The 22,166-nt window shown below is 40.5% G+C and overlaps 1 protein-coding gene and 2 non-coding genes across 3 annotated transcripts; 2 read left to right on the top strand and 1 right to left on the bottom strand.

Annotated features, from left to right (window-relative positions):
• Positions 1 to 3,429: 3,429 nt before the first annotated feature.
• Positions 3,430 to 3,642, bottom strand: LOC148074928 (small nucleolar RNA U3). The gene has a single exon (XR_015711973.1). It is a non-coding gene; the product is annotated as a small nucleolar RNA U3 (small nucleolar RNA).
• A 915-nt stretch (positions 3,643 to 4,557) lies between these two features.
• LOC148074927 (small nucleolar RNA U3) lies at positions 4,558 to 4,770 on the top strand. The gene has a single exon (XR_015711918.1). It is a non-coding gene; the product is annotated as a small nucleolar RNA U3 (small nucleolar RNA).
• Positions 4,771 to 9,030: 4,260 nt separating this feature from the next.
• LOC148074926 (major histocompatibility complex class I-related protein 1-like) lies at positions 9,031 to 21,380 on the top strand. Its single transcript, XM_087796154.1, has 7 exons — positions 9,031 to 9,286; positions 18,634 to 18,912; positions 19,107 to 19,397; positions 19,556 to 19,657; positions 19,811 to 19,828; positions 19,961 to 20,017; positions 20,107 to 21,380. Exons 1-6 carry the CDS (start codon positions 9,031 to 9,033, stop codon positions 20,014 to 20,016), a joined length of 1,002 nt encoding a protein of 333 aa, XP_087652280.1. The 3' UTR covers position 20,017; positions 20,107 to 21,380.
• The last annotated feature ends 786 nt before the right edge of the window (positions 21,381 to 22,166 follow it).

Genomic DNA, 22,166 nt, shown 5'->3' with positions numbered 1-22,166 from the left:
TGTTCATAGTAGGTTTGTTTTGTTTTCAGGAGGAGTTTCTCAATTTGGACAGTGGTTAAATGATTGTATTCGGCTTGTAATAATTGTCTTTCATTGAATAAGGATGGATTAGGCTGAGATGCACATTTTTTATCTAATTGTAATCATTTCTGCTGTATCTCATTGAGGCGTTTAGTTCTTTCTTTCTTGACATTTGCTGAAAATGAAATCATTTGTCCCCTTAGATAAGCTTTGAGTGCCTCCCAGATTGAAGTGTAGGACATCCCGGGAGTAATATTGATGTCAAGAAAGAAATCAATTTGATCCGAGAGAAAATGTTGAAAGTTTTTGCTTGACAATAAGAGCGGGTCAAGACGCCATGTGCGTTGAACTGGTGCACTGTCTGGAAATGCTATGTCCAGTTGGACTGGTGCATGATGGGAAATCACAATACTGTGGTATTGGCATTTTGTTACACACGGCAAAATTCTGTTGTCTATCAGAAAAAAGTCTATCCTCGAAAACGATTGGTGGACATGTGAAAAAAAAGAATATTGTTTGGTAGTGAGGTTTAATTTCCTCCAGGGGTCAGTAAGTGCATAAGATTGTTTAATGAGATTTACTGTATTTGCTGATTTTGATCAATTATTTTGAAGTTTAGTGGAGGATCTAACGTTGGCTCAGGTACGAGATTAAAGTCACCTCCTAAAATGATGTTATATTTGTTAGGATCTGGAATAGTTGCTATTAGTCTAGAGAAGAAGTGAGGATCAGTTAGGGCCATAAACATTAACTAGTGCCACCTCAGTTCCAGACAATCTACCCACGACTATGATATATCTTCCCTTGTTATCAGATATGAAATTGTTTAGTTGAAAACAGACTCCTTTTCTAATAAGTATGGCAGCTCCTCTTGACCTATCCCCATAATCAGAGTGATGTTCTATCATCCCCTCTTTAACTTTGAGTGTTCTTCTGGACGTAAGTGTGTCTCTTGTAAGAACATTATCTCTCCACCTAATGACTTCAGGTGTGTAAGAGCTTTGTTACGCTTAATAGTAAGTAAGTAAGTAAGTAATATTTATTTATATAGCGCTTTTCGAGACCAGGGTCACAAAGCGCTTAAACAATCAAAACAATACTCAAAAAAGTACATACTTTAAAGATCAAGATAATACTGAGAACAACACAGGAGTTCGAGAAATTCAAGGAAAAGCCTGAACAAATAGAAACGTCTTAAGATGTTTCTTAAAGGAGTCAGTAGATCCATCAAGAGCAAAGAGAGAGAAGATCGTTCCAAAGCTTAGGAGCAACAGCCTGAAAAGATTTCTCTCCTCTGGTCGTGAATCGTGTGCGTGGAACCATAAGTAGATTCTGATCCACAGACCTCAGAGCCCGAGCTGGGGTGTAAGGCTGGATCAGATCAGTGATGTAAGGAGGAGCCTGACCATGAATAGATCTGAAAGTAAGAACCAGAATTTTAAAGTTGATCCTGAAAGAAACTGGAAGCCAGTGAAGAGTTTTAAGGACCGGAGAAATGTGAGTTCTTCTACTAGAGCGGGTCAGAATTCTGGCTGCAGAGTTCGGAATCAACTGCAGACGAGACAAGATCCTTCTTGTTAAGACATGAAAACAAACTGTTACAATAGTCCAGACGAGAAGAAACAAACGCATGGATTACAAGATCCAGATCATGTTCCGACAACATTTTCCTAAGTTTAGAGATTTTTCTCAGTTGAAGGAAACAGTTTCTGGTCAGTTTTCTGCAATGTTGAACAAGAGACATGTCTTTATCAAATACAACACCCAGGTTTCTCAGGCTCAGTTTGACAGACTGACCTAAGTCACCCAAGTACTGACTCAACCCTGGAACCTTATCATCAGGAGCAATCACCAGAGTTTCGGTTCACTCCTTTTACGTTCCAGCTTATAAAAGGTGTTGAACCTAAAGACAGTGGGTTGTGACTCATATTTTAACATGGGTGTAAATACACTTGTAACTGTATGGAGTAAACATAAACAAACAAAAACAACATCAACAAATAAACCTACCATAAAAGGTATCTGCACTAACACACTCAGGAAGCTAAAGTTGGCCCCAACAGAACTTGACTTAATACAATTAAGGCTCCACTGATGTTTTTGTTGACATACTCGCGCCTCTGCAGCAGTAGAAGGATTTCTCCACATTCTTGTAGGTGATTCTGAAGCGGGCAGGATAAGCAAATCCGAAGCGAACCCCGTCCACTCCACGAAACCGACTCTTGACGTCATTGAACGCCGCGCGTGCTTTGGCAACACTTGTCGGGTCAGGAAACACTGAGATGCTGACTCCGTCCACACTGATGCGTTGTTTGATCCGAGCGAGTCTCAGGATGTTTTCACAGTCTTGGAAGTAGTGAACGCGGGCTATGATGGTGTTTGACCGGCGTCCCTCTGTAGATCCAGGCGGGGAGAGACGGTTCTGTCCAGGAGCGTCCTTCAGATCAAAGGCTGCAGAAGGACACAGACTCGGTGTTGCATTCACGGGTCTCCGGGATTCCGACGATCCTTCCATTGTTCCTCCGCGACCTCGCCTCCAAGTCCTCGCATTTATTGTGAAGTTGGTCCACGACCCCCGTGAGCCGCTTCACCTCCTTCTTGAGTGAAACAACATCATCCGTGCACGTTGACAAACTTTCTTCCACATCCTTCACCGTAGCTTTCATGGCGGAGAGTTCAGAGGTCAGAGTTCAGAGTTGATCGTCGACCTGTATTCTTTGAGCTCCGCTCTCGCTGCACCAATATCCGCTGGAATCACCGCCATCTCACTTTCCAACACTGCGCCAACTTCTGTTTGAAGGATTTCAAGTAAATCCTTGCGCACCGAAGATAGTAGTTCCATCTTGAGCGATTCAGTGACCGACGCGTCGGGTGCGGAGACACTCCTTCTCAGGAAAGCTACTTCAATGGAGCTCGGGGCTAAAGTCGGCGTCGAAGGCGAAGGCCTCGTGGCTTGAGTCGCTGTTTGCCCACCTTTGCTTGATTTACCAGCCATTTCAAAGTTTCGGTTTTTAGGCATATGGTTTAGCAAAGGTAAAATTCGAATGTTTTCCAAAAAGTGCGCTGAAAAAATTACTTTTATATAGTCGTTCTGTGGAGCTCCAAAAAACATGTCTACTCCATTGCTATGCTCAACAGCGCCCCTAAATATTCAGGTTTTTAACAAAATACAAACACATATCTCTACTAGTCTCACAAATCAATGAATCTGACAAATAAAAGTTTCTGCTTCTGAATCCTTTAAGCAGAAATGATGCCAAACTTGATGGTTTGTTAGAGCAAATGAATCCTAAAGCTTTAGTTAAGGATGAACTACTCTAATGGAAGTCTTCAGTGGTTCATGAGGCTTAATCTCACCATTACTGCTAAACTCATAAAGGTTTAACATTTAGTTGTTATGAACCAACAACCACTCTGATCATATTCCTCTCAATACTGCACAAGGAAGTAAAGAAGGATCATCAATGACAGAGAACATATGAAGTCAATCATTATTCTCTGTCTGCTTCACACTCAGGAAGGAATATCACAACTCTTCATCATGGTTAGTGACACCAAACACTTTACAAACACATTTCTTAAGTTAAGAACTATAGAAATGATCCCTGAAAGTATAGTCTTAACTTAACTCTGCACCAACATCACACTCCATCCTCACACCAAACTATTATAGTGATGGTTGATTTTGTATTTATTATTTTTCTTCTGCATTCATTAATTTGAACAAACATGATACAGTGTGATTCACATTAAATACACAACATGAAATGTATTTACAAATCAAACACATGCATTGGCGCAAGTGTGCATGCCTACTCCCATCAGTATGTGTGAATGGTTGAATTTCCCCTCGCGGGACTAATAAGGGATTCTAAAAAAAAAAAAAAAAAAAAAAATACTTTCAAACTAGGTTTCTACATTATTTAAAAAACACAAAAAGTAAAGCCAATATTATAATAAACAAAAGTCAATTAATAAAATACTTTGTAAGTATTGAAAGTGCTTTGTACTTCTTAGCTTGATGAAGCAGTGTCATTATTTTTAAGTGTCCACTAGATGGCGGTCTCTGCACTATTTTCCATTGTTTTGAACAACTTTTCTAATGAAACATAATTTTTAAACTGATGGCGCCACCTACTGACCTCTAAACAACATGACACTGTTTCATTTGGCTTCATCAACACATCACTATTAAATACACAACATGAAATGTATGTTTATATCAAACACATGAACCATAAAGCTTGCACACACATGGAGTAAAGTCAATATTATAAGAAACAAATGTCATTTATTGAATAATTTTGAGTAAAAAAATCTTTATTTCTGTGAACTACACTACAAAGAACAAGCACTTTTCTGGACTGATTTGACATCTGTGATCTATGAGGTTTAGATCTGGAGACTGACTAAGAGACTCCAGGTCCTTACAATGATTTTTATGAAGCCATTCCTTCAACACAAAGGTCACCTTTGGATCGTCACTGTAATGGTTTGGTGTGAGGATGGAGTGTGATGTTGGTGCAGAGTTAAGTTAAGACTATACTTTCAGGGATCATTTCTATAGTTCTTAACTTAAGAAATGTGTTTGTAAAGTGTTTGGTGTCACTAACCATGATGAAGAGTTGTGATATTCCTTCCTGAGTGTGAAGCAGACAGAGAATAATGATTCACTTCATATGTTCTCTGTCATTGATGATCCTTCTTTACTTCCTTGTGCAGTATTGAGAGGAATATGATCAGAGTGGTTGTTGGTTCTGTCAAAGTTTAATATAAACATCCTATGGTAGTGATGGCGAGATGAAGCCTCATGAAGCACCGAAGCCTCCCAGCCGAGTAGTTCATCTTTGGAGCAAAGCCTCGTGAGGCTTCATTTGCACGACCATGCCATCACGTGGACAATTGGGAGCATTGCATATTTGTGCGCAAATGATTCTGATATTAAAAAATGTGCTTGACAACCTTGTTTTTTTTTAAATAATTATTCATTTTTATTCAAAAAAAGCAATTTTCCACAGTACTGGGCTTCAGCCGGTTTCTTTTTTTACTGATTATTTCCCCGGCTTTGGAAAAAATCCTTTCGCAGGGGACGGATGAAGCCGGGGTACACAGTATTTTCATGGCCAGCTGAAAGAGAGATGGGTGTATATTTTTACATTTCGCCCAGTACTGTAGGGGGTCCTCGTTTCTAGGAATATTGTGTTCGTTGAGGTAGGTCTTCACCGCCACCGTAGCATCAACCGTTTCATTCCTCGGCCTGGTCTGCTGTACTGTGGCATCTAAACGATGCCAGAGTTTGCTTCCTAAAACAGAAAAGCTGCATGTAAGTGACCACATAAAATAAATAACAAACAGTAGTATAGTAAATAAATGAATTTGAAAGAAGCCATCTAGCTTGCCTGACGTTGGTTCAATTGTCTCGTTGGTCTCCAAGCTCTCATGCAGGGCTCTATAATGCCTCAGCATTGATGAAGTGTTGTTGTTGTATCCAATTTCCTTGGAACACAACAGACACTTCACCTTTTCAAAATGAAAAAAAAAGATGGATATAAGTACAAGGCGTGTCCAATGGAAACGATATATATATATATATATATATATATATATATATATATATATATATATATATATATATATATATATATATATATTATCTTTTATATATACATATATATACTTTATATGTGTATATATAAAAATATAATAATGGGTCTGTATATATATATATATATATATATATATATATATATATATATATATATATATATATATATATATATATATATATATATATATATAGTATATATAATAATGGGTGTGTGTATGTGTCTGTGAGAATATATTAATCACAGGCTGTGATTCACAGCCTATATTCCAACATTATTATACCTTAATAGGAGAGATCTGCTCAAAATGCTGCCACACGGGGGAAAAATGCCTTTTTCTCGCTGGTTCCATGATACTACTAGTAAACCAAAGTTTGCTATAGTCAACAATACAGTAACATCACTATCCTATGGCATTTTAATTCAATGGGTAATATATACATGAAAGCTTTGGGATAAATAGCATAAGTTATGTGATGATGGAGCTCATGCTCTCTAAGGTGTTGATCACAGATTTGTCCAACACTGTGGTCAACATTAGAACAGAGAGCAGAGTCAGCATTTCTTCAGTTTGTTGTAGAGCCAACCAGTTGAGGAACCAGTGATTTGTTGGAGCTTCTGGTGCCACTAAAATCAACCTCAAACCCTCGAGCCTCACTGTTCTCAAGAGGAAAGAGGAAACACTGGTGGAAAACCATAGAAAAGCCTTGGTCGGCACAATGGATGATCAAAAACCTTCATCCCAAGAGTAGGCTTGTCTGACTGAAAGAGAAGACTGTGTTCTCGTCCTGGACAAAGTGCAGAATGAGACAATATTTACACTTTTAAAATGGAAAACCAACACTCTGATCATATTCCTCCCCTCAATACTGTGAACTTACATATTAATCCAAATGAAAGTTCAACACATGCACCAAAATGTTCACATTGAGTGTTTAAACCAACCATGTGGAAATGTTTAATGTTTCATCTTGACAAAGAAACAAAAGTGAGAAGAATTATTTTCAATAAACTATCATCAAGAACAATTTCTAGTCGAAGTGTGTCAGGAAACTTGTAGATTCATAACTTTGTTGGCAGCATTACAGACTCAACACAACACGCTCAAAAGATATTCAGTCAGGGAAGAATCATTGTGGCAGATAAGGACAATCACCATGAACGGATACTGATCACATTCATTTGTGTGTAAAAACAAAACCTGATTGAAAATTTTAATTAAAATGGATTTAAAGACATTTTGATGAAGTTAAATATTGTAGCTCATCACACAACTTTATTTCTGTATGAGATTTATCAACTAAAAAAACAATCAAATATTGTATCTTTTAAGTAAAAATTATATATTTGAATCCAATAATTCAACCTGAAAGTTAATTATTTTATTTTCTCCACTGCTTATATCCCCACTTTCAACCTGCTGTTGCCTGAGACCTTTACTTTCTCTGACAGGTTTACTTTTGAGGGCCAGTTCATGCTAAGGTTTGTGGGTAAATAGTACCAAGAACAGGCAGTTTTACTTCCTGTGAGACCATACAATGTTGGAGAGATCGTAGAGCACCAAGAGCTCACTGACCAGGAGGGAACTGAAGATAGTTCAAGTGTTTTTTTAACTACAGAAAGTCTGTCCGTAAAATAATGATAAAAATGGTTCTTGAATTGATGAAAATGACTGAAAATCATTCAAATGTATTTACTGTTTGAGCTCAATGTCATGTTTGAACCACTAGAGGGAACTAGAAGCTTTTCTCGTCTCCACAAAAAACTCGTTTATTTTTTACTTTCATAGTAATATTTTAGAAAAACTTTTTTTCTGAATAAAAGAGAATAGAAAGGAAGGAAAGAAAGTTTATACATATAAATCATCGTATGTCAAAATAAAAAGCAATTCAATCCACTTTTATTTCTCTTCACTTTAATTTGACACTCCTGGTATTCCATAGTTCACATTCTGCGTGACTTTAAGGTTCAGAAGAACGACTCTAAGAAATAATAATAAAGTTTAAAGTGGAGTTTTTGTCACAGAAAATAGTCATAATAACATGTTTGGTTTACTTTCACTTTCCATCTGGACGTGACGTCACACTGAATCCTCATTGGCTCAGATATTTCTTCCTGCGTCTGTTGTTTACTTTCACTTGTACTTCGTTCGTCGACCTGAAGACTTGTTGGATCCTAGTCTCCAGAAAAGAGCTGAAGATGAAGAAGGTGTTGTTTGTGCTTGTTGTGTGGATCCACAGCTCAACTGCGAGTGAGTCTCCTTCCTCCACTTTCATGTGTTCACACCTGCGTCACCTTTTATTTCTCCAAATACTCTTCACTACAACCTTCATGACCTTTTCACTCTCAGAGGAGTCAAAGTGTTTCACTGATTCACTTTTCATCTCAGAACCGTGAAGAAGTCGTACACAGAAAAGTAGATCCGAGCTCAATGTCAGGTGCTCACCTGGTGGCGCTGTTGAGTCACTTCTGTTGATTGACGGAGGAACTTGTTTGACGCTGAACAGAAAGTGACTCCAGAGTTTTGCTTCATGAGCTGATCACTTGTTTTTAAACGATGCTGCCATCAGGAGATTCATTGACTCACAAGAAGAGCTTTTACAATTTTCATTGATTTGACTTTAGTAAACAAGTCTATCATGAACTAAAATGAGGAAATAAAAACAAAGAAAGTGTCGCATTTCTTAAGTGCGCATGTTCAGACAACCTTGTAGCTCAGCTCACTTCAACATATTATCACATCTCACAGTTTATTGGAGCAACTCAGTGAAGCAGCTGCTCTGAACTTGTGTTTGGACTTAAAATATCTAAATGAAACATTTACAATCATGTTGAACAGTAATCTTCAGAAACATGTTATTTATAAACTGATATAAACTCATGTTATTTAAGTTCATCATTAACCTTAATGTCCTTCAATGATCTTTATTCTATCAATCATTCTTCGATTTGTTCCATGAACTTGGTTTTAATATTTTATTATCTATGCGTTTTTTAAAAACAATTTCAATTTAGTTGTTTGATCTTTTTCAACATTGTTGCTCCTGTTTCTTCTTAATTCATCCATTTATTCTTTTAATTCTCTTTATTCCTTATTTGTTTTATTATAAATATTTATTACATTTCAGTTTGTTATTAATATTAATCGTTTTTTCTTCTTTCTTCTTCTTCTTCTTCTATAGTTGTGTCCCAGTTAGCCAGGGTTCTTGGAGAGTGAAGTGTGAAGGATGTTCTGCTGGTGTCCGTGTGTGGACGTGAACTTTGTGTCACTGCTGACTGTCCCTCTGTTCTTCACCTCTTTGTCTTTGTAGAAGATGTGATTGTTCTGCTGCATCACAACGTTGTGTCATCAGAACCAGAGAAGATCTAAACTTTGTTTTTGTGTCTCACAGTGATTCACACAATGCAGCTTTTCAAAACTGCGTCTGCTGGAGTTAAAAACTTCCCAGAGTTTGTTTCTGTCACTTATGTGGACGGAGTTGAAGTGGAACACTACGACAGCAACACCAGGAGAAAAGTACCCAAACAAGACTGGATGATCCAGGTCACAGCAGATGATCCTCAGTACTGGGAGAGAAACACAAATATATTAAATAATGACCAGCAGGTCCAGAAGAACAACATTGAAATAGCAAAACAGAGATTCAACCAAACTGGAGGTTTGTTGTCTTTAAAATCAATGTTTGACCTTAAACTGAATCATGTTCAACCTTTTTACATCCTGAACCATCAATCTTGTATACAGAGTAGATCAGAGGAGGAAACTGGAGTAGATCATACAAGTTCAGAGAAGAAGAGAAGATCACAGTGGAGCATTAAACAGTGGAGTAGATCACAGTGGAGTATTAAACAGTGGAGTAGACCACAGTGGAGTATTAAACAGTGGAGTAGATCACAGTGGAGTATTAAACAGTGGAGTAGACCACAGTGGAGTATTAAACAGTGGAGTAGATCACAGTGGAGTATTAAACAGTGGAGTAGACCACAGTGAAGTATTAAACAGTGGAGTAGATCACAGTGGAGTATTAAACAGTGGAGTAGACCACAGTGGAGTATTAAACAGTGGAGTAGATCACAGTGGAGTAGATCATACAAGTTCAGAGAAGAAGAGAAGATCACAGTGGAGTATTAAACAGTGGAGTAGATCACAGTGGAGTATTAAACAGTGGAGTAGACCACAGTGGAGTATTAAACAGTGGAGTAGATCACAGTGGAGTATTAAACAGTTGAGTAGACAACAGTGGAGTAGAACACAGTGAAGTATTAAACAGTGGAGTAGAACACAGTGAAGTATTAAACAGTGGAGTAGACCACAGTGGAGAAGACAACAGTGGAGTATGAAACAGTGGAGTAGACCACAGTGGAGTAGATCACAGTGGAGTATTAAACAGTGGAGTAGATCACAGTGGAGTATTAAACAGTGGAGTAGATCACAGTGGAGTATTAAACAGTGGAGTATTAAACAGTGGAGTAGATCACAGTGGAGTATGAAACAGTGGAGTAGATCACAGTGGAGTATTTAACAGTGGAGTAGATCACAGTGGAGTATTAAACAGTGGAGTAGATCACAGTGGAGTATTAAACAGTGGAGTAGATCACAGTGGAGTATTTAACAGTGGAGTAGATCACAGTGGAGTATTAAACAGTGGAGTAGATCACAGTGGAGTAGATCACAGTGGAGTATTAAACAGTGGAGTAGATCACAGTGGAGTAGACCACAGTGGAGTAGACCACAGTGGAGTATGAAACAGTGGAGTAGACCACAGTGGAGTATTAAACAGTGGAGTAGATCACAGTGGAGTATTTAACAGTGGAGTAGACCACAGTGGAGTATGAAACAGTGGAGTAGACCACAGTGGAGTATTAAACAGTGGAGTAGATCACAGTGGAGTATTTAACAGTGGAGTAGACCACAGTGGAGTAGACCACAGTGGAGTATGAAACAGTGGAGTAGACCACAGTGGAGTATTAAACAGTGGAGTAGATCACAGTGGAGTATTAAACAGTGGAGTAGACCACAGTGGAGTATGAAACAGTGGAGTAGACCACAGTGGAGTATTAAACAGTGGAGTAGATCACAGTGGAGTATTAAACAGTGGAGTATTAAACAGTGGAGTAGATCACAGTGGAGTATTAAACAGTGGAGTAGACCACATTGGAGTATGAAACAGTGGAGTAGATCACAGTGGAGTATTAAACAGTGGAGTAGACCACAGTGGAGTAGATCACAGTGGAGTAGACCACAGTGGAGTAGATCACAGTGGAGTATGAAACAGTGGAGTAGATCACAGTGGAGTATGAAACAGTGGAGTAGATCACAGTGGAGTAGATCACAGTGGAGTAGATCACAGTGGAGTATTAAACAGTGGAGTAGATCACAGTGGAGTATTAAACAGTGGAGTAGATCACAGTGGAGTAGACCACAGTGGAGTAGATCACAGTGGAGTAGACCACAGTGGAGTATTAAACAGTGGAGTAGACTACAGTGGAGTATTAAACAGTGGAGTAGATCACAGTGGAGTATTAAACAGTGGAGTAGATCACAGTGGAGTATTAAACAGTGGAGTAGACAACAGTGGAGTATTAAACAGTGGAGTAGATCACAGTGGAGTATTAAACAGTGGAGTAGATCACAGTGGAGTATTAAACAGTGGAGTAGATCACAGTGGAGTATTAAACAGTGGAGTAGATCACAGTGGAGTAGATCACAGTGGAGTATTAAACAGTGGAGTAGATCACAGTGGAGTATTAAACAGTGGAGTAGATCACAGTGGAGTATTAAACAGTGGAGTAGATCACAGTGGAGTATTAAACAGTGGAGTAGACAACAGTGGAGTATTAAACAGTGGAGTATTAAACAGTGGAGTAGATCACAGTGGAGTAGATCACAGTGGAGTATTAAACAGTGGAGTAGACAACAGTGGAGTATTAAACAGTGGAGTATGAAACAGTGGAGTAGACAACAGTGGAGTATTAAACAGTGGAGTAGATCACAGTGGAGTATGAAACAGTGGAGTAGACCACAGTGGAGTATTAAACAGTGGAGTAGATCACAGTGGAGTATTAAACAGTGGAGTAGACCACAGTGGAGTAGACCACAGTGGAGTAGACCACAGTGGAGTATTAAACAGTGGAGTAGATCACAGTGGAGTATTAAACAGTGGAGTATTAAACAGTGGAGTAGATCACAGTGGAGTATTAAACAGTGGAGTAGACCACAGTGGAGTATGAAACAGTGGAGTAGATCACAGTGGAGTATTCAACAGTGGAGTAGACCACAGTGGAGTAGATCACAGTGGAGTATGAAACAGTGGAGTAGATCACAGTGGAGTAGACCACAGTGGAGTAGATCACAGTGGAGTAGACCACAGTGGAGTATTAAACAGTGGAGTATTAAACAGTGGAGTAGATCACAGTGGAGTATTAAACAGTGGAGTAGATCACAGTGGAGTAGACCACAGTGGAGTAGATCACAGTGGAGTAGACCACAGTGGAGTATTAAACAGTGGAGTAGACTACAGTGGAGTATTAAACAGTGGAGTAGATCACAGTGGAGTATTAAACAGTTGAGTAGATCACAGTGGAGTATTAAACAGTGGAGTAGATCACAGTGGAGTATTAAACAGTGGAGTAGATCACAGTGGAGTATTAAACAGTGGAGTAGATCACAGTGGAGTATTAAACAGTGGAGTAGACAACAGTGGAGTATTAAACAGTGGAGTATTAAACAGTGGAGTAGATCACAGTGGAGTATATCACAGTGGAGTATTAAACAGTGGAGTAGACAACAGTGGAGTATTAAACAGTGGAGTATGAAACAGTGGAGTAGACAACAGTGGAGTATTAAACAGTGGAGTAGATCACAGTGGAGTATGAAACAGTGGAGTAGACCACAGTGGAGTATTAAACAGTGGAGTAGATCACAGTGGAGTATTAAACAGTGGAGTAGACCACAGTGGAGTAGACCACAGTGGAGTAGACCACAGTGGAGTATTAAACAGTGGAGTAGATCACAGTGGAGTATTAAACAGTGGAGTATTAAACAGTGGAGTAGATCACAGTGGAGTATTAAACAGTGGAGTAGACCACAGTGGAGTATGAAACAGTGGAGTAGATCACAGTGGAGTATTAAACAGTGGAGTAGACCACAGTGGAGTAGATCACAGTGGAGTATGAAACAGTGGAGTAGATCACAGTGGAGTATTAAACAGTGGAGTAGATCACAGTGGAGTATGAAACAGTGGAGTAGATCACAGTGGAGTAGATCACAGTGGAGTATTAAACAGTGGAGTAGATCACAGTGGAGTATTAAACAGTGGAGTAGATCACAGTGGAGTAGACCACAGTGGAGTAGATCACAGTGGAGTATTAAACAGTGGAGTAGATCACAGTGGAGTATTAAACAGAGGAGTAGACCACAGTGGAGTATTAAACAGTGGAGTAGACTACAGTGGAGTATTAAACAGTGGAGTAGATCACAATGGAGTATTAAACAGTGGAGTAGATCACAGTGGAGTATTAAACAGTGGAGTAGACAACAGTGGAGTAGACAACAGTGGAGTAGATCACAGTGGAGTATTAAACAGTGGAGTAGATCACAGTGGAGTATTAAACAGTGGAGTAGATCACAGTGGAGTATTAAACAGTGGAGTAGATCACAGTGGAGTATTAAACAGTGGAGTAGATCACAGTGGAGTATTAAACAGTGGAGTAGACAACAGTGGAGTAGACCACAGTGGAGTATGAAACAGTGGAGTAGACCACAGTGGAGTATTAAACAGTGGAGTAGATCACAGTGGAGTATTTAACAGTGGAGTAGACCACAGTGGAGTATGAAACAGTGGAGTAGACCACAGTGGAGTATTAAACAGTGGAGTAGATCACAGTGGAGTATTTAACAGTGGAGTAGACCACAGTGGAGTATGAAACAGTGGAGTAGACCACAGTGGAGTATTAAACAGTGGAGTAGATCACAGTGGAGTATTAAACAGTGGAGTAGACCACAGTGGAGTATGAAACAGTGGAGTAGACCACAGTGGAGTATTAAACAGTGGAGTAGATCACAGTGGAGTATTAAACAGTGGAGTATTAAACAGTGGAGTAGATCACAGTGGAGTATTAAACAGTGGAGTAGACCACATTGGAGTATGAAACAGTGGAGTAGATCACAGTGGAGTATTAAACAGTGGAGTAGACCACAGTGGAGTAGATCACAGTGGAGTATGAAACAGTGGAGTAGATCACAGTGGAGTATTAAACAGTGGAGTAGATCACAGTGGAGTATGAAACAGTGGAGTAGATCACAGTGGAGTAGATCACAGTGGAGTAGATCACAGTGGAGTATTAAACAGTGGAGTAGATCACAGTGGAGTATTAAACAGTGGAGTAGATCACAGTGGAGTAGACCACAGTGGAGTAGATCACAGTGGAGTAGACCACAGTGGAGTATTAAACAGTGGAGTAGACTACAGTGGAGTATTAAACAGTGGAGTAGATCACAGTGGAGTATTAAACAGTGGAGTAGACCACAGTGGAGTATTAAACAGTGGAGTAGATCACAGTGGAGTATTAAACAGTGGAGTATTAAACAGTGGAGTAGATCACAGTGGAGTATTAAACAGTGGAGTAGACCACATTGGAGTATGAAACAGTGGAGTAGATCACAGTGGAGTATTAAACAGTGGAGTAGACCACAGTGGAGTAGATCACAGTGGAGTATGAAACAGTGGAGTAGATCACAGTGGAGTATTAAACAGTGGAGTAGATCACAGTGGAGTATGAAACAGTGGAGTAGATCACAGTGGAGTAGATCACAGTGGAGTAGATCACAGTGGAGTATTAAACAGTGGAGTAGATCACAGTGGAGTATTAAACAGTGGAGTAGATCACAGTGGAGTAGACCACAGTGGAGTAGATCACAGTGGAGTAGACCACAGTGGAGTATTAAACAGTGGAGTAGACTACAGTGGAGTATTAAACAGTGGAGTAGATCACAGTGGAGTATTAAACAGTGGAGTAGATCACAGTGGAGTATTAAACAGTGGAGTAGACAACAGTGGAGTATTAAACAGTGGAGTAGATCACAGTGGAGTATTAAACAGTGGAGTAGATCACAGTGGAGTATTAAACAGTGGAGTAGATCACAGTGGAGTATTAAACAGTGGAGTAGATCACAGTGGAGTATTAAACAGTGGAGTAGATCACAGTGGAGTATTAAACAGTGGAGTAGACAACAGTGGAGTATTAAACAGTGGAGTATTAAACAGTGGAGTAGATCACAGTGGAGTAGATCACAGTGGAGTATTAAACAGTGGAGTAGACAACAGTGGAGTATTAAACAGTGGAGTATGAAACAGTGGAGTAGACAACAGTGGAGTATTAAACAGTGGAGTAGATCACAGTGGAGTATGAAACAGTGGAGTAGACCACAGTGGAGTATTAAACAGTGGAGTAGATCACAGTGGAGTATTAAACAGTGGAGTAGACCACAGTGGAGTAGACCACAGTGGAGTAGACCACAGTGGAGTATTAAACAGTGGAGTAGATCACAGTGGAGTATTAAACAGTGGAGTATTAAACAGTGGAGTAGACCACAGTGGAGTATGAAACAGTGGAGTAGATCACAGTGGAGTATTCAACAGTGGAGTAGACCACAGTGGAGTAGATCACAGTGGAGTATGAAACAGTGGAGTAGATCACAGTGGAGTAGACCACAGTGGAGTAGATCACAGTGGAGTAGACCACAGTGGAGTATTAAACAGTGGAGTATTAAACAGTGGAGTAGATCACAGTGGAGTATTAAACAGTGGAGTAGATCACAGTGGAGTAGACCACAGTGGAGTAGATCACAGTGGAGTAGACCACAGTGGAGTATTAAACAGTGGAGTAGACTACAGTGGAGTATTAAACAGTGGAGTAGATCACAGTGGAGTATTAAACAGTGGAGTAGATCACAGTGGAGTATTAAACAGTGGAGTAGACAACAGTGGAGTATTAAACAGTGGAGTAGATCACAGTGGAGTATTAAACAGTGGAGTAGATCACAGTGGAGTATTAAACAGTGGAGTAGATCACAGTGGAGTATTAAACAGTGGAGTAGATCACAGTGGAGTATTAAACAGTGGAGTAGACAACAGTGGAGTATTAAACAGTGGAGTATTAAACAGTGGAGTAGATCACAGTGGAGTAGATCACAGTGGAGTATTAAACAGTGGAGTAGACAACAGTGGAGTATTAAACAGTGGAGTATGAAACAGTGGAGTAGACAACAGTGGAGTATTAAACAGTGGAGTAGATCACAGTGGAGTATGAAACAGTGGAGTAGACCACAGTGGAGTATTAAACAGTGGAGTAGATCACAGTGGAGTATTAAACAGTGGAGTAGACCACAGTGGAGTAGACCACAGTGGAGTAGACCACAGTGGAGTATTAAACAGTGGAGTAGATCACAGTGGAGTATTAAACAGTGGAGTATTAAACAGTGGAGTAGATCACAGTGGAGTATTAAACAGTGGAGTAGACCACAGTGGAGTATGAAACAGTGGAGTAGATCACAGTGGAGTATTAAACAGTGGAGTAGACCACAGTGGAGTAGATCACAGTGGAGTATGAAACAGTGGAGTAGATCACAGTGGAGTATTAAACAGTGGAGTAGATCACAGTGGAGTATGAAACAGTGGAGTAGATCACAGTGGAGTAGATCACAGTGGAGTAGATCACAGTGGAGTATTAAACAGTGGAGTAGATCACAGTGGAGTATTAAACAGTGGAGTAGATCACAGTGGAGTAGACCACAGTGGAGTAGATCACAGTGGAGTAGACCACAGTGGAGTATTAAACAGTGGAGTAGACTACAGTGGAGTATTAAACAGTGGAGTAGATCACAATGGAGTATTAAACAGTGGAGTAGATCACAGTGGAGTATTAAACAGTGGAGTAGACAACAGTGGAGTAGACAACAGTGGAGTAGATCACAGTGGAGTATTAAACAGTGGAGTAGATCACAGTGGAGTATTAAACAGTGGAGTAGATCACAGTGGAGTATTAAACAGTGGAGTAGATCACAGTGGAGTATTAAACAGTGGAGTAGATCACAGTGGAGTATTAAACAGTGGAGTAGACAACAGTGGAGTATTAAACAGTGGAGTATTAAACAGTGGAGTAGATCACAGTGGAGTATTAAACAGTGGAGTAGACAACAGTGGAGTATTAAACAGTGGAGTATGAAACAGTGGAGTAGACAACAGTGGAGTATTAAACAGTGGAGTAGATCACAGTGGAGTATTAAACAGTGGAGTAGATCACAGTGGAGTATTAAACAGTGGAGTAGACCACAGTGGAGTATTAAACAGTGGAGTAGACCACATTGGAATATTAAACAGTGGAGATGACCAACGTGGAGTTAAAAAAAATGGAGTAGACCACAGTGGAGTATTAAACAGTGGAGCAGACCACAGTGGCGTATTAAACAGTGGAGTAGACCACAGTGGAGTATTAAACAGAGGAGTAGACCACAGTGGAGTATTAAACAGTGGAGTAGATCACAGTGGAGTATTAAACAGTGGAGAAGACCACAGTGGCGTATTAAACAGTGGAGTAGACCACAGTGGAGAATTAAACAGAGGAGTAGACCACAGTGGAGTATTAAACAGTGGAGTAGACCACAGTGGAGTATTAAACAGTGGAGAAGACCAGAGTGGAGTATTAAACAGTGGAGTAGATCACAGTGGAGTATGAAACAGTGGAGTAGATCACAGTGGAGTATTAAACAGTGGAGTAGACCACAGTGGAGTATGAAACAGTGGAGTAGATCACAGTGGAGTAGATCACAGTGGAGTATTAAAAAGTGGAGTAGATCACAGTGGAGTATTAAACAGTGGAGTAGATCACAGTGGCGTATTAAACAGTGGAGTAGACCACAGTGGAGTAGACCACAGTGGCGTATTAAACAGTGGAGTAGACCACAGTGGAGTATTAAACAGTGGAGTAGACCACATTGGAGTATTAAACAGTGGAGTAGACCACAGTGGAGTATTAAACAGTGGAGTGGATCACAGTGGAGTAGATCACAGTGGAGTATTAAACAGTGGAGTAGACCACAGTGGAGTATTAAACAGTGGAGTAGACCACAGTGGAGTATTAAACAGTGGAGTAGATCACAGTGGAGTATTAAACAGTGGAGTAGATCACAGTGGAGTATTAAACAGTGGAGTAGACCACAGTGGAGTATTAAACAGTGGAGTAGATCACAGTCGAGTATTAAACAGTGGAGTAGACCACAGTGGAGTATTAAACAGTGGAGTAGACCACAGTGGAGTATTAAACAGTGAAGTAGATCACAGTGGAGTATGAAACAGTGGAGTAGATCACAGTGGCGTATTAAACAGTGAAGTAGATCACAGTGGAGTAGATCACAGTGGAGTAGACCACAATGGAGTATTAAACAGTGGAGTAGATCACAGTGGAGTATGAAACAGTGGAGTAGATCACAGTGGAGTATTAAACAGTGTAGTCGATCACAGTGGAGTATTAAACAGTGAAGTAGATCACAGTGGAGTATTAAACAGAGTTAGACCACAGTGGAGTATTAAACAGTGGAGTAGACCACAGTGGAGTATTAAACAGTGGAATAGACCACAGTGGAGTATTAAACAGAGGAGTAGACCACAGTGGAGTATTAAACAGAGGAGTAGATCACAGTGGAGTATTAAACAGTGGAGTAGATCACAGTGGAGTATTAAACAGTGGAGTAGATCACAGTGGCGTATTAAATACTGGAGTAGACCACAGTGGAGTATGAAACAGTGGAGTAGATCACAGTGGAGTATTAAACAGTGGAGTAGATCACAGTGGAGTAGATCACAGTGGAGTGTGAAACAGTGGAGTAGATCACAGTGGAGTATTAAACAGAGGAGTAGATCACAGTGGAGTATTAAACAGAGGAGTAGATCACAGTGGAGTATTAAACAGTGGAGTAGATCAGGTCTCACTCTGGTTTCTCTCTCAGGTGTTCACATCTTTCAGATAATGGACGGTTGTGAGTGGGACGATGAGACTGGAGAGGTCAAAGGTTACCTACAGTACGGCTATGATGGAGAAGACTTCATCGTGTTTGACCTTCAGACTCTGACCTGGGTCGCTCCGAGTCCTCAGGCCGTCATCACCAAACACAAGTGGGACCAGAATGAAGGCATAAAGAAAGAGAAAAAGTTCTCTTACACCCAGGAATGTCCAAATGATCTGAAGAAGTTTGTGAAGTTTGGGAGCAAAACCTTGATGAGAACAGGTAGTTCCATGACCTTCTTCTCCTTCTGCTCTCCTTCCTCCTTCTCTCCCTCCTCTCTCTCCTCATGTCCTCTCTCTCTCTCTCCTCTTATCTTCTTTTCCTCACCTCCACCCCTGTCCTCCCTCCTCCTCCTCTCCTTCATTCTCTGTCCATCCTTTGACTTTCTCTCTGAAGTGTGGTGTCTCTCCCTTCAGAGCGTCCACGAGTGTCTCTCCTCCAGAAGACAGCCAGCTCTCCGGTCACCTGCCACGCTACAGGCTTCTACCCCGACAGAGCCATGTTGTTCTGGACCAAAGACGGAGAGGAGCTGCACGAGGACGTGGAACACGGAGAGATCCTCCCCAACCCTGACGGAACCTTCCAGAACATGGTGGACCTGAAACTCCCGTCTGACGACTGGTCCAGGTACGAGTGTGTGTTTCAACTGGACGGCATTCCGGAAGACGTGGTCACCAAACTGGATCCGTCAAACATCCTGACCAACGGTAAGAGTCTTCAGAACCTTCTTGGTGTCTCCAGAGGTTTCTTTCATCCAGATGAGAGTCCAGGTGTGGTCAGCATGGATCTGCTGAATGAGGCCCCACCACGTCTCTAACACTGGTCACCTGATCATGTCTCCACTTACTTTGCTCTCCATCCACAGCCAGGACTTTCCTGACCTTGTACATCATCATGGCCGCCGTCGCTGCCTCCGCTCTGGTGCTCACAGTGGTTGGATACTTCATCTACAAGAAGAAGAAGAAAGGTGAGAGTTTGTGATTTGATCCAGATCATCTCCAGATACTGGAGAGAAAGAATAGAAGGTCAAAGAAGGTCAGCAGAGATGAGAAGAGGTCAGAGGAACTCTTCTATGTTCATCTTCTTCAGGTGTAATTTGTCCTCTTTCTTTCCATTTCAGGCGACTCTGACTCGTCTTGTAAGTACATGATCTTGTCTCAGCTCAGATGTTGACCATGTGACAGAGTGCTAGCATGCTAGCATCAGTGTTGACACTAGTTTCATCTGCTGGTGAGAAGCACACAAGCTAACAGGGTTTGTGATCTTACAGCGGCCCCCAGCTCGGAGCTGGACCATCTGAAGGATCCGCCCGTGGACAGAGACTAAAGTCAGTGGATGATAATTGTCACTTTTCTTCAAGACTCACTTCACGCATGATTTTACAAGTTGATACATTTTTCTGTCTCCGTGTTTCAGGAGGAATCGACCAAGAAACGTCTTTTTCTTCTGAGACTCTGCAGACGTCAGAGCTGCTGATCTTTGTTCCTTCACTGGAAATGTGTTTGAAACTCACATCAGGATGTCATGTGATCTGAGCCGTTATGAAAACTACACACACACACAGATAAATGCACACACACGATTCTGTACCACACAAATACACATACACACACAAACACTCACACACATGCTTCACTTTTACACAAATAAATGCACAAACACAAACACTCACAAACATGCTTCTCTAAAACACAATAATGCACTCACTCACAATCACACACAAACACACACATGCTTCACCATCACATAAGGATGCACACACATGCATCTCTGACACACAAAAGTGCACTCACAAACAACTGCAAACACACACACGGATGCTTTACCAAAGCAAAAAATGCACAAACACGCACACACACAAAAAAGCAATCACACACAATGACAAACACACACACATGTGCTTTACTACTACACAGAAATGCACACACATAAATACTTAAACACATGCTTCTCTGGCGCAACAAAAGCACTAACACACAATAATTAACGCACACACACAGATGTCTCTGTAGACAAAATGATACACACACGGAAAATATATACAGACAAACAGAGTCTAAAAACAGGTACTGACACACAAAATCAGGCACACATGCCCAAACACACTCACGAAAACAGTTGAACAAACCTGAAAATAAGCGCACACACAAATAAAAAGATAACAAACACATGTATTTACACATCAAATAACAAACAGAAGTACAAACATGCAAAAACCAAAACGGAAAAAAATCAGACACACAGTGACAAATTTATGAATGTGTAGACACACACACACACACACACACACACACACACACACACACACACACACGCAAGTACACGCACAGACAGTTTTGTGTTCATGTAATAGTTTGTGTGTTTTCTTCCTGGTGTGTAGACACTAGTTAATGAAGCGTCAGTTGTGATGTCAGAGGTGAAGAATCTTGTCAAACATAGTTGAACTGCTGCTTCATTTCTTGTGTGTTTTGATCTTCAAATAAATGGACAGAAAACGTCCACATGTGTTTGGACTCCAAATGTTCAGTAAAGTCACTTGTCATTGAGGGTCAGTGGAGGCTCAGAAAGAATCCATTTGTGCAGCTGTTATGAAAGGTCAACATCTCTGACCTCTCCTTCTGTTTCCTGATCAACTCATGTCCTAAATATGACTGTATTGCTTTGATCAACTCGTCTTGTGCTGAACAGGTGCACATAAGTTGTGTCCACTTTTGTGTAGAAGAAAAATCCAGAAGAGCTTGTGCCGACAATTCACATGTAGAAACTTGATTCAAAGTTTCCTGCTGAGTCGGCTGAATGTGTTTGTGGAGGTTTGCTCTCTGACCTGCTTCTCTCAAGTCAAACTTCATCAGGTTACACAACCATGAGACGCCGATCTCACGCCACACCTGTGCCGCCATCTTAGATCCCGCCAGAGCTCAAATGTGCAACACTGACGACACATTTGGACAGGTGTGGTGAGACGCCCAGTGTGGATGTTTGACTCCGCCCCCCGAGCACCTGCACCAGTCAGGTGTGCCTCTATGAGACTTGTGTGTCACGCCCTCACTGCACTCAACTGCTTTCTGTTTGCAGCGTGGAAGAGGACACCACAACAATCCACCTAGATCGCCCCCTAGCTGTGAGTCGCTCACCTAAGTCAGAATGTTAATAATTGAAAAAACGTTTTCATTTTAACATCAAACACAACTCTTGTTCAAATGTATTTTCCCTTGTATTAAACTATATTGTTTAATGTTTACAATTGTTTGTAATGCATAATAAAATAACCTGATATAGTTGTTTTAATGTCATGGTGATCAATAATCACAGTTTAGATGAATTATGGAATTGAACGTAGTGATTTTGAATACATGTTGTGTATAAACTATGAAACTACAATTATGTTTTCTAGTCTCATCTCTTTGCAATCAAATGAATGACAGTAACATTTTAAAATTCAAAAACTATGCATCCGTCACTGTAATGGTTTGGTG

This window comes from Callionymus lyra, chromosome 7, assembly GCF_982586985.1.
Source record: "Callionymus lyra chromosome 7, fCalLyr1.hap1.1, whole genome shotgun sequence".
Classification (NCBI taxonomy): domain Eukaryota; kingdom Metazoa; phylum Chordata; class Actinopteri; order Syngnathiformes; family Callionymidae; genus Callionymus; species Callionymus lyra.
The sequence above is the reverse complement of the archived record's forward strand: the minus strand, read 5'-3'. Positions and strand labels throughout refer to the sequence as shown.

What these genes read in the sequence shown, in the direction of transcription:
- LOC148074926 (XM_087796154.1), top strand. Translation starts at nt 9,031, where the DNA reads ATGCAGCTTTTCAAAACTGCGTCTGCTGGAGTTAAAAACTTCCCAGAG. An exon ending in CAAAACCTTGATGAGAACAG is followed by an intron (nt 18,913 to 19,106) that starts GTAGTTCCATGA and finishes CTCTCCCTTCAG; the next exon opens with AGCGTCCACGAGTGTCTCTC. An exon ending in GTCAAACATCCTGACCAACG is followed by an intron (nt 19,398 to 19,555) that starts GTAAGAGTCTTC and finishes CTCCATCCACAG; the next exon opens with CCAGGACTTTCCTGACCTTG.